General features: G+C 53.4%; 1 protein-coding gene across 3 annotated transcripts in view; it reads left to right on the top strand.

The window, feature by feature from the left end:
- LOC105191674 (Myosin heavy chain-like) overlaps positions 1-12,579 on the top strand; it is a 51,854-nt gene that overhangs the window by 30,488 nt on the left and 8,787 nt on the right. Inside the window, exon 1 of one of the 3 annotated variants that reach the window (XM_025301970.1) lies at positions 8,564-11,906. The exons of the other annotated variants lie outside the window; for them this stretch is intronic. Coding sequence (XP_025157755.1) covers positions 9,702-11,906 — 2,205 coding nt within the window. The 5' untranslated portion in view covers positions 8,564-9,701. Of the gene's footprint in view, positions 1-8,563; positions 11,907-12,579 lie in introns of those variants that run through there. 3 annotated transcript variants of the gene reach the window in all.

The following is a 12,579-nucleotide window of genomic DNA, read 5'->3' as shown; positions in this document are numbered from 1 at the left end:
CTCTGCCGGCGCGATCGTCCGCCCGCGGCGCGTCGCATCGAAAAACTAGAATGACCGGCTTTTTCCCCGTGTTTTCCCCCGGCGTTACTCGGGCTCTCGCCCGAGGAAACGGTAACGTCGCTTCCGTCCCGACATCCTCCTTTCCAGCGCCGGCCGCGCGGCCGATTCGTCTCCGTGGCGTGGCTCTTCACCTCGCGAATTAATACACACTCGGCAGAATGTCGTTGCGATAAATGCAGCCCGCGGTGGGGTTATTTAATTTTTAATGTCCCCTCATCCTCCCGACATTCTCAGTAATTCCGCGACGACGACGACGGCGGCGGCGGCGGCGGCGGCGGCGAAGGTTGCCGCGCGCTCAGTCAGTGCTCCACTATGTTTCGCAGTTTCATCGTTTTTGATTCTCCTTTAATTCCTGTCATTTCCGTATCCTTTCTCCTCCGTCTCGCGCTTTTTATGCCGACAATCGTGTCTCACCGTCGCGTGCTCGTCTCTTCTTTTACCGCGCTCGTCGCTCGCCGATGAAATCGCCGTTGAGCTCTCGGCGAATTCATCCGTGAGACGTTCAAATTATATTTATACGTATATTATATATAAATTTACACGACCGTCGCCGACGCATTTGCGGGCGTAACGTCGCCCGACGTCGGTCAAGCGGTCGTCCCCGCTCGAGCGTACGTCATGAGTACCGAAATATATCAGCCGCTAACGTTTCCCACAGAGGAAATGGAACCGCTGATCGCGCGTGCCGTCCGATTACCACGTGTCCTGCATATCCGAACGATTGCCGTACTGAGCGGCGATTCCGCTAATCGATAAGAGGCGCCAAGTAGAAACGGCACGAGCCTGCTTCAACTCCGTCGGAATATTAATTTATCTCCGAGCAAACGCCACGTATACGATCGACGATCCTTATCGAGAGTGTTTCCGCGACATAATGATCATAATAGAGCGGGATCTCCACTCCGGCGAAGATTAAACGAGCTGCGCGGAAGCGTCGGCGGAAGCACAAAGCGGCGGCACGTAAAAAAAATTGTGAAAATAAGAGTAAAAAGATAATTATGATAATTTACGAGCAGAATTAAGTACACGCGCTTTCGATACATGTCTCACTTAAGTCATCGAAGAGTCGAAGAGTAAAATCTACGAGAAGGGGAACGGGATCTTAAAATGGAACTGTTGAAATCTGCAGTTGACTCGTGAAGATAGAGCCATTATGCAAACGAGCGTCGCGCGAGGCTTTTGCCTCGGAAAAACACGGAAAAAGGATTGATCACGTACGCGTGATACGGGACACGTTTGATACTGCCGGATCACGGTAAAAGGCAGCGCGCGCGCGCGCGCGCTCGAGGCACATACAAATCCGCCGTTTTGCTCCAGAACACATTTTAAGCAACAATTAATTCGCGTTAAGTAGCGCTAAGTCGCTCGAGGGACTACTAATCACGCGCGTGTACCGATGGAGAAACGCGATTGCTTATCCAACAAGCTTGCGTGCTAGGTCAGGTTCGCACGACAATCTCGGCAAGCAGCCAGATTCAAATCGCGGAACCCGCACACCTCCACCCACGATCGTCGCTAATGCGGAGGAGCATTTGAGAATCTTACGTGTCGCGCAATTCACGCTGCGTCCTCGCTGCCGCTGCAGCTTTTTCGTCTTTTTCGTCTTCAACGTCTTTTTCAACGCCGGTACACAATCTCTCCGGAGAGGAAAAGCGCGTCTTAACAACGTAGCCAGAGAGAGACGCCGACTCGCGCGCTCCTACGATGCTCTTAAAGTCTTGTCTTTTTCTTTCCATCTTGGAAGCGAAATATTTCGAGGAAATCAAATTTTCCCAGAGAAGGAAAGTCCATTTCAACAACACACAACCAGATAGAACCTCGATTCCCTTGTATTCCGCTATTGTGAAAATCGCTATTCCTCTTTCCTTGGAAATCTTGCAAGGAAAATGCCTCAGAAATTCTACGCTGAAGAAAGTTCAAGCTTGTCCCGACGCGAGCTTTCTTCCCCACCGTCCGGCTTTCAAGCATCATCTATTCGCAATTTCTCCGATACTCGAGATGGATGATTTTTCGCAAGCGCCGACTAGTATAATCGACGACTTCAAATTGCTATTAGCGAGATACAGTGGCCGTTTCGGCGGCGGCGAAGCGGGCAAAAACGTTGAACTTTCCGGTCGTTGTCGGGCGACGAATTGCACAGGTGAAAAGTGGAGCTGGCGATTCGTCCGCCGGTTATTCGTCGATTAGCTTAATCGGAGAGTTCGGTGAAAGTAACCCTAAAACTCGCCGTGCGTGCGTGCGCGCAAACGGACACACACCGAAATGAAACTTGCGAAGATCGGCGCGCCGATCGTGAAAATCGACGGCGGCTCGCGTCGTGTTTCTCACACACACACACACACCCCGCGGCGTTTTCCCTCCGTCGGAAAGCGGAAACGTTGCATACCACGGCATGGCAGCGGTGCGCCGCATACGCTCAACCTCTACGTCGTCTACGCGTCTGTGTGCCACAGCCGGCTCGGGGTCACAGATTCTTTATTTCTGCCCGGCGGTTAATTGCGACAGGCTAGACGTAACTTCCTCGTGCTTTTCTTTCGGTCCCTCGCGTGTTGCAAGGTGCAAGACGGCGGCGGCGGCGGCACAGCGGCTCCCAGCGGTCATTAATTCACCGGTCTTATCACGTAGGCGCTCGATGTCTCGCCGATAAGGCGCGTTCTCTTACGAGAGCGCGCGCGCGCGCGCGCGCGAAACGGATCGCTCTTTTAAGCGAACCGACGAGCTCAGAGAAGCGGGGGTGGATGCGGGAGAACATCTTTCTGCTTTCTAAGAGGCCGTAATTATCCCCGCTGGGGAAATCATATTACGATTAAATCAGACGTGAGATAAATTCGTAATGCGCAAAACAGCGCGCGGCGGCTTCTTTTTCACTTTCCGCAAGATTTTCTAATTAACCTCTCCTACTTTCTCATGCGACGATTAACATTAAATGACACATGCGTACTTACGATAAAATTACTGGGTCGCGTCACAGATACGAGATCGTCGCCGTAGATTCTGCGCGCGCGACGCTCGGCAACTCGTCGATCACGTTTTTGAGAGCCGCGGCTCTTCCGCGTAGGAGAGAGAGAGAGAGAGAGAGAGAGAGAGAGACAGAGACGCGGACATTTCTTTTCCACTTTCTACGAGCTAATTGATTGTTAGGAAAATCGCGTCGCGATGAAATCAAACGTGCGACGAGCAGCATAATACTGCGCGATCGTGCGCGCGAGCGCGCGGAACGAGTTCTTTTTTACTTTCTTTACTCTCTATGCTCCGGGCGAAATCGCTCGCGACGCGATACATAAAGCCGATAAACTGCCGGGTCCGTTTCTGCAAAAGGAGCGCGAGAACGGGACGTTACCGGGCTCGATCAAGCGCGCGCGCGCGCGCGCGCGAGAGCTGCCGAAAAAGCGGAATGATAAGCTTTATCGAGGGCTGATTGCGGTGCGTCGCGGTTCATCGTCGCGTTAAAACGAAACGCGCCGCGGCCGTGGCGGCGAGCGTCTGGTGTCTCGCGAAAGAAGTTCGCGATTTCATAACGCGGCCAGAGCTCTTTTCTCTTCTTATGTGATTCCCTTCTCCCGTCGTCTCGTCTCGTCTCCTTTCTCTCGTTCGTCAGTAGGCCAGCGGACATTCTCGCCGGCCGCTTTCCAACGTGCCGCGTCTGCTTCGAATTTCTCGATGCGGCGCGGCGCGGCGCGGCGCGGTGAGACGGCGGCCATTCCCGCGGAGATCTATCGATCCGACGGCAGGATGCAGGGACCTTTTCTACGTGTCCGAGGCGAACGGCCCCGCGTCCTCGTTTCCGCAATTCGCTCGAAAAACCCGCGCGCGGCCGAGTTGGCGAAAAAGCGCGCACCTTCCTTCGCAGGAGGTTCGCTCTCTCGTGTGCGCGGCGAACCTCACGTGCGCCTTGCGCGATTCTTCGTGTTCTCACGCGCCTACTTGCGGATTATATTATTTCACTCGAATATATCCGACCTGCGTGCGCATCGAAGGGCTAGCTGAGCTAAGCCCGTGTACGGGCTCGAGAAATCGCACTCGTGGAGCAGGACGAGAGAGAGAGAGAGAGAGAGAGAGAGAGAGAGAGAGAGAGAGAGAGAGAGAGAGAGAGAGAGACAAAAAGCGGACGGGCAAAATGGGAATCGCCGAGCGCCTTATTCGGGTAGATGAGAAAACGAGAAAGAGGTCCGCCAGTTCAGACCGGTCCTTGGTCCATTTGGCAGTGTTCCGCTGCTCCATTCAAGGTCCACCTGTCCAAATCTGTCCAAATCCCTTTCCCTTGCACTTTCAAATCCACGGCCACTTTGGCCGAGGGTAAAATCGCCACGCATGCCTAGTCAACGGATTCTGCCGCGCTACCCTGTCACGATGAGAGATTTCACCTGGATATATTAAGATGTAAATGCGACGATGAATGCGCGAGACCGGTCTCTGTTCAACATTTAGCAGACGTTAATTTGCTGGCTCAACGAATTTAGCTCCGTCAATTTAGTGAGGAGTTTGCGTTAAAATTCTCTATTATACGAAGAAAAAAAGCGATTCCACTGAAGTAACTAAATTTTCCGTTGCCGTTGGAGAAAATCATAGTCACCAAATGTAAACGCCTTGACTGCAGGAATTTCTCCAGTCGGTCAAGTCACCTTCGATTATCTCAGTCGAATTCCTTCATTTCCGTCCTGAAGGTTCGGACAAATTTTTTCGTCAGCGACAACAGAGGTGTCTCACTTCTCGCCACACGAATTTTCGTCCTGCCCGCTGAGATCTTTTTCTGCCTATTAAGACACGTGTGGACGTTCTTATTATTTTGGTCTTCAAACACGCGAACATTTAAATTTTCATAGAAAGAAACATAGAACATATGTACATATGTATTTAATACGAGTATTTAATACATATATTCTATGAGAATGTTGAAAGTCAAAATATTTCCTATTTCTTAAAGGCCAAAGTTATAAGAATGTGTCTCAACTTTTGTCACGCTTCTCTCGGGCGCCAAACTCTCGTGTCCTCCGATCTCGCCGCCGATCGACGATCGGAGAAAAGTGCCAAGAGAGCGTCGTTAACGCGTATACGCACATCCTACTGCTCGAGATAATTTCCGTGGTAATGCATACCGAGCACAATCCGAGCGCGCGGACTCATTAATTACTCGTTATTCGCGTAATTGCAGTTTTGATTAATCGAGCGTCTCGATACGCCTCATGTATTCCTCGTCTCTCAGCGCGTCTTCCGCGACACAATAATCCCGGGATTTATATTCGGTGGTGGTGGCGGCTCCTCAGCACACCATCACCAGCGCGCGCGAGCGCAGACGTACGTTTGGACCCGCGAGATTTATGCGCGTGTGTTCGTCACATCACCTGTGTGTATGGTGGGGAGATAGAGGAACGCGCACCTGATGCGGAACGAGCTTTCCGACGCGACGATGCGACTGTGTAACCGCTCCTGCACTCAGTTGCTGCTTGGTCTCGCTTGAGATCGCGACAACGGACGTCGACGAGCATTTTTCGGCCTTGACATTGCTCGCCCCGGGATCGAGTTGTGCACATATGCGTTTTTAGTGCGAGTGTATTGTCGCTCCGAGTCGCAGTCCGCTCTGCGCGACTGACCCGCCGCGGTCGGTCCGCGGAAAAAGGCGTTCGTCCGCGAGGTAACGGACAATCATCATTTAGAATGCTCGGCGAAGGGAACCGAGCCGACGAATCGCCGAGCGACTGTGCGAGGAATTGACGTGTCTGATCGATTGGAAACCGCGCGAGAATAGCCTCGCGCGACGTCGTCGGAGAAATTAACGCACGTTAATCCGCGTATGGGCGCATTCACGTCACGAGAGTGGGACGCATTATACATGTATATTGATGAATGTGTCGGATAATCTGTCGCTATTCCGTGTTAACGCAACACAGATTTCCTTCGAACAACGAATTCGCGCGGCCTCCTGAGATCGCGACGCGTTCGTCACGTCCCTCTTTCGTCAAATTATTCGCTCGTCTTTTTTAGCTCACGTCAAATTAGTCTTCGTGCTCGCTCATTCTAGCGATAGATAGATTCAACGGGGAAAACTGTACTTGTCGATTGCCTCTATCTTGCACGTACACACAAAATGGTTCGCTTCAATCTCCGGTAAAAATTGGCGAAGGGTGGCGAAGAGAAGCGGCGAAGTAGGGCCAGCGGGTTCTTCGCGCCGCACGCTTCGCAACGAAGCCCGCGATCGAGCGAAGAAGGGAGCGACTGTGTGTGTGTGTGTGTGAGAGAGAGAGAGAGAGAGAGAGAGAGAGGGGGGGGGAGGGGAGGGGGGAGAGAGAGAAAGAGAGAAAGTCGATTTCTTAATTAACCTGCGGGAGAAAGAGAGGGAGAAAGTCTATAGCCACCGGTACTTGTTAGCTTCGATAACGGTAAACGTCATCGGCCTGGAAGTAAAGCACCGAGCCGCTCGAGTGCTTTCTCATTGCCGAGCGATCGGGACGCCGGTATTACGATCGTACATCGTTATACGGCGGACTAACAGAATCGACTCGCCCGCAAAGATCAACGATCTTCTCTCTAGATCCGCGTGGGTCAATTTTCGCTCTTCCCCACTTGAACGTGAACGCCGCACGACGTAGGTAGGTTCTCGCCTTCGTACGCCGCTCTCTTTGACCTGTCAACGAGCTCGAATGCCCGATGTAATGTTCACAATATAATTCATCTAATGCCGAGCTCTTCTCCCTTTTTGTAAGCTTTGACGGACGAGAAATATAATTTCTCGCGACGCATGTGCTGCACTCTGACTCCGAATTACATTACATTACGAGATCGCGAAAAACGCGACTTTATCGAAGCAGGCGGAAATTTAGAGACACGCGCGTACACTTTTTCCTCAGAGCTCGATATGGAACAACATGTCGGCTGTATCATCTTCGCATGTCCGTTCCGCGCGGCCGAGATCAAGACGCGCCGTCGCTCTTGGTCGTCTATCTCGCTAATCGACGAGCTTCATGCTGAATGGGCTTTTTACTCGCGCCCGCAAACGGATCGTGTTTCGATTTGAGAAACGAGAGGGACGGACGCGCGATGGAATTTATCTCGCGGACTTGAGCGGACCGCGAGATTTAAAATAATATTCGCGTAACGGTTACCGTACCTCCGAGTGGAAAATGTATCGTCTCGCATGCGCGAGATTAACGGTGAACATTGTACGCGACGAAGCGCGCGCGTGTAATTATTAAAAGGACATTAATGCTTTCGGCGGCGGCTTTAGCGCAGGAGGAGCGCGTTCGTTTAACGGATGTTTATCCGGGAACGAACACGTCGTCGCGCGCGTAATTAACGACGAGAGGAGCGCGCGGTCAACGTTGCGAAATGTACTTTGCACAATACACGCCTGTTGCGCGTTTAATTAACCAAGATACAGTGAATTCAACGCGCCCGCGGTTTCTGCACTTATTAGCATCTCTCTCTCTCTCTCTCTCTCTCTCTCTCTTCGCGCAACCCACTCATTTCGTAAAAAGAGAGAGGAAGAGAAGGAGAGGCGATACTGTTACGTCGAAGGAAGGTAGAACGACTCCAACAACGTTTCAATACATTCGCGACGCAGGTTTGCGAGTCGCGTATCACGATAATTCTTCGGCGAGCCGGGCAACGGTTCTCCCGTAATAAAGATTTAACGACAGAAGGATTGACTTGAAAAATTCGATATAGTCAAAGAGGAAATAATTACAAGATCTACGTCGTACACACACACACACATACGCACCATTCCCGATGAAATTTCGTACCTTGTTATCCGCTGAAACGCTTCGGGAAAAAAAAAAGAAAAGAGAATAAGAGACACCCAGTACATTCCTAAAGCTTTCCTCTCCGTTGCGACATCGTCCCGATATCGTCATCCTCTCGCCTCGAAGAGATTCCTCGATATATCATAACATTAAGAATCTCTCTGCGCGCGTTAGGCCTTTCGCGATCGAACTCTCGCGTCGGTTTATCTGGAAGACACGGCGTATCCCTTCAATGAAAATGATAAGCTGGCACCCGAGCATTAACCGGCTGCATCTTCCTGCCATTTGAGAGTTGCAGGCCGATGCGTGCAACCGGCTTCAAGATAATCTGCCCCCTTCCCACCGGTACCTCGATCCTCTCCTCTTTATTTCCCTCACTCCTCGCGCCCCCCTCCCTCCTCCCCTCCTGTCGCGTCTCTCGTTCTCTCTTTCTCTCTTTTCGCACACACTTGTGCCCTCGCGGTCGGGTGCGTATCCACTTTTGCGCGGCTTTTACAGCACTAAGTCGCGGCTCGTTCTGGCCGACGGAAGAGAGAAAAAGGCTCTTACAGCGACCATTCATTTCGCGAGTGCAAGAATCGCCGAGATTTTGCTAGCGTCAGTGATAGGGGTTGCGATCCATCTCGGGTCGACGATAAGTGCGCGGCGAACGATCCCCGACTTTAGCGATAAGCGGTTAAGCTCCGAGCACAGATACTCTATATATATGTGTGTGTGTGTGTGTGTGTGTGTGTGTGTGTGTGTGTGACTAGTTTTTCAGCCCTGCCCCAATCGCTATTGAGCCGGAACTTTCACGCAGAGATTTTTGACACTTTGACGTTGCCACGTTGCGATAAAATTCGACGCTCGAACGGATTTGACGAGCGAAAGCTCTGAAAGCAACGGTTGGCCCGCCGTACGTTGTTCACGCCGGTTCGCTTCTACATAAAGCGCCCACGCGAAATATTAAATTAACTATTCAGCGCCGAGTGTGTGAGCTATCAGCAACAGACATTATTTGAAACATGTGGTGTTGTCACATAATTACGCAGCGGAAATAATAAGCGCTTGTTAAAGGCGCGAGTGGTCTGTAGTTAAACCTCGAGTCGTTAGTCCGACGCTCCGGAGCGGAATATAAACAGATTCCCCTCGTGAGACAGCCTTCATTATAGATATTTACTGGATAAGTTGCTATCGTTTCGCCGGCTTGTTAATGTCTAATCAGCGCGCGAGTGCGAACGTTCGCGGTTAGAGAGATCCACCACACCGCAGTGATCCGAGACTGTGGCCGATCACGACATTGATTGGGGTAGATAATTTCGTGAGATAATTCCGTAGGGAAATTTCTCCGGGGATAATCTCGCGATAATTCGTAGGAAGGCGCACACACGCGTCTCCCTCCCATCCCTTTTCTCATTTCTACAGTTTCCGATAGAATCCCGTCGAAGACGACGCCGTAATTCAGAGGAGGAAATCGTTTCGCTAGCGAGGCAGAGGAGACACACGCAACGCGTGTGCCAGAGAAGAAAATTATATCCCGGCGAAATGTCACACGAGGAGTGAAAGTCACACACCGGGAGAGAACTCTCAAAGGTGAATCACGAAGCTAATGTTTATCAAACGAAGACACGTGTGAGAGAGAAGACGAGAGAGAGAGAGAGAGAGAGAGAGGAACACACTTAGAAACCGTCGCTGGCCACTCCTCTATTCCCAAATGCGCCAGAAAGCTGCAGAAAACTACCCGGGGCTGCATGAGAATTTGGATGAGACAACCAAGGATGAACTAGCGGCTGCGGCAGAAGCCGACAGCAGCAGAATCGGAGCGTGCCCTCTCGAGCGGAAGTAACGACCCGAACAAGACACCGTCCGTCGTTCCTATCGAAATCCTTATCGAAACCGACTCGCGGCCGCCATTCGTTTAAAATGTTCGATAACGTGTCGAAATGGGGGGCCGTCGGCAGCGGCAGCGGCGCCGGCTCGCGCCTAATCAAAGCTAAGAGCAGCCCGAACGTGTCGAAATCCTTGTCCCCGGCTGTGAAAAAGCAAAACCCACCGAACCACGCCGTCTTGGCGTCCCCGTCGGGCAAGGCATCGCGTGTCGCGAGAACGCCGGTAACCTCCAAGATATCGAAGACGACCACTAACGAGACTGTCAGCCCGGCCCGTCGCGGCCCCGCCGCCAATTTGGATGCTTCCAAGACTCGATTGTTGTTGCCGTCCTCAAAGCCGCGACGATCCCCGGGCGAGAGCCGGCCGGATACGGCAAAAAGCGTCGTACCCGCCGCCGCACGCCAGAGCGACAAGAAAAAGGTCTGCAAGTCGGCCAGCTCGTCTCCCACTTGCACGATACTCGAGGACCGAGCGTTGCTGAAGAAAGGCCTGATTTATACGCCCAACGACAAGACACGCCCGGCGAAGCCCGAGGCCTTGCGAGGGAGAGCCACCTTGGACCGTTCGGTCAGCCTGGGCTGCGTGTCCTCGTGCAACCAAGCGACCATCAACTATCCCGCGAGTATCCCTCGCGGGATCCCGATCCCAGCCTCGGTCGCTGGCGAATCGTTGGCTCACGAGAGGGAGCCCTCCCGTAGAAGATTGACACCTATGAGCAGGTCTACCAGTCTGTGGAGCGTCCAGCAGACGCCGAGGGCGGATTACAATCAATGCAGGAGATCTGCCGGCGGGACGTCCGCCGCCGCGAGGCTCAGCAGCTCCAGCTCGGTCTTCAGGCCGAGCAGGATACCGCTGCCGGCGACCCGACCCACCGGCCTCGGCCGATCTCTCGCCGATCTATCGCAAGTAGATCGCGTCGGAGAGTCGGCCGGCCAAGTCATCAGCTTCGAGCTCGATCTCGATCTCGATCTCGATGTCGCGTCGGACGAGCGCATCTACGAGAACTGTCGCGAGAGCCTCGCGAGCGCCAAGTCCAAGTTGGGCGGCCCCGGGATCTCGGTGTCGACGAGCAACCTAGAGGAGAGAGCCGCGCGGCTGATGGCGCAATTAGAGGATGACGATGAGATGACGCCGATCGCGCCAATGGACGTCACTGACGTCACTCCTCCGCGTAGAAAGGAGACTGTCTACGAGGATCGAGAGACTTCCGACGATAAAGCCGACAAGGCAGCTCGTGTTATCAAGGAGAAACGTGGCTCCGATATCAGCGGTATGGGAGCGATAAACAGGAGCGATAACAGACCGAGAGTCGAGCAAGAGGCCAAAGAAGCAGAGCGAGGGATCGCAGGTGCCTCGAGAGATAACGACACGCGGCAGGAGGGGGGAGCTCCGAAGAGAAAAGAAAGGGACTTGGTCGCGCGGGAGCACAAGTCGAGCCGAAGGGACTGGACGAAAGGCTGCGAGAAGCCCGAAGAGGTCGCCGACGAGTCCAAGAGGAGCAAGGAGAGCCCCTGTGGGAATATCCAAGAGCTCAGGCGCAACTGGGAGAGACACAGCAAAGGCAGCAGCGCGGAGCGAGACTGCAACGACGCGAAGACGACAATCTACACCTTCGGGAACTTCGCTAAGAAGACCGTCAACCTGTCGAAGATCGCTCGGAACGAGAGTGACATGATCGACGGCGGCACGCTCGAGGCCAAGCGGAAGCAGCAATGCGTCGGTAAGAGAGCCAAGGACATCGAACACCTGGTGAACTTCTTCAACTGCAAGAACGCCGAAGCTTCCAAAGAGACGACGACGCGCGAGGCTTGGATCAAGCCGCGATCGGCGGAGACGGTCTCGGTCACGGTGGAGACGCCCGCTACGCTGAAGAAGAACGAGTCCAAGAGCGGCCACGAGTACAGCGGCTACGCGTCGGACGGGAATTGCTCGGAGGACAGTGGACACATGAGCAACGAGAACGAGGTGGAATGGAAGGACACCGTGGACAATCCGAGTCAGAGAGAGACGGCTGACGACTTCAAGGCTGCGGCTGAATCGTACTACGGTACGATCGATCGAGCCGACGACATCAAGATCTTCGACGACTCGACGATCGCCCGCAGACTGGCCGAGTCCGAGACGAAGAAGATGAAGAAGACGATGATCGGGATGAAGCAGGCGAGCCCCGCGGTGTCCAGCGGTGCCAGCAGTATCGACAGTTGCCGGGACGACAGATGCCTGGAAATTGGACGACAGGTCCGTCGAGTGATGATGATGATGATTACGGTCTTGCGCGATCGTTGCTTTCAAACTAACCCGATAGCGCTCGGCAATTAGGAGCTCTCTCGCCGGAGCAGCCGGATAATTAGATCGCGTCGGTCGCTCTGCGTGTCCGCATGCGATCCTCCGGCGGCCGGCGCGGCGGTTTCGCGCGGCACAGCGCAGTCTTCTCTCCACGATCGAGCGATCCGGCACAATCCGGAGCACGAAACGCTCGCTCGCGCGTTCGACGACTATGCGGCCGCGCCATGAGTCACCGTCAATTATTAGCCGTCTCCCATTTCTTCATTGATATTTCATCGCTCCGACCTTTCTTCTCGGACGGAAGCTAATCCGTCGTTATCTATGCTCTCAAATAATAAGGGGAGCGCGCTTGAGGCGCGCGCACGGCGCGATTAACCGAACGATTCGTAAGGATCGTGCGCGGGGCTACATATAAAATTGAAAGTGACGGCGTTATCGATGCCAAGTACGTTCACTGGTCTTACTACGCGGTCTTATGTAAAAGCGTATCCTCTCTCTAATGCAATCGAGAAGACGCGCCGCACGGTGCGCGGCACGGCGCGCGCGTTTACGCTCCAGAAGCTATTTATGCTCATCCTTCGTTTCCACACGCTGAAAGCGGCGGAAAACTGTGCCACGCGCATAT

Source organism: Harpegnathos saltator, unplaced genomic scaffold (genome assembly GCF_003227715.2).
Source record: "Harpegnathos saltator strain DR-91 unplaced genomic scaffold, Hsal_v8.6 scaffold460, whole genome shotgun sequence".
Lineage (NCBI taxonomy): Eukaryota > Metazoa > Arthropoda > Insecta > Hymenoptera > Formicidae > Harpegnathos > Harpegnathos saltator.
The sequence above is the reverse complement of the archived record's forward strand: the minus strand, read 5'-3'. Positions and strand labels throughout refer to the sequence as shown.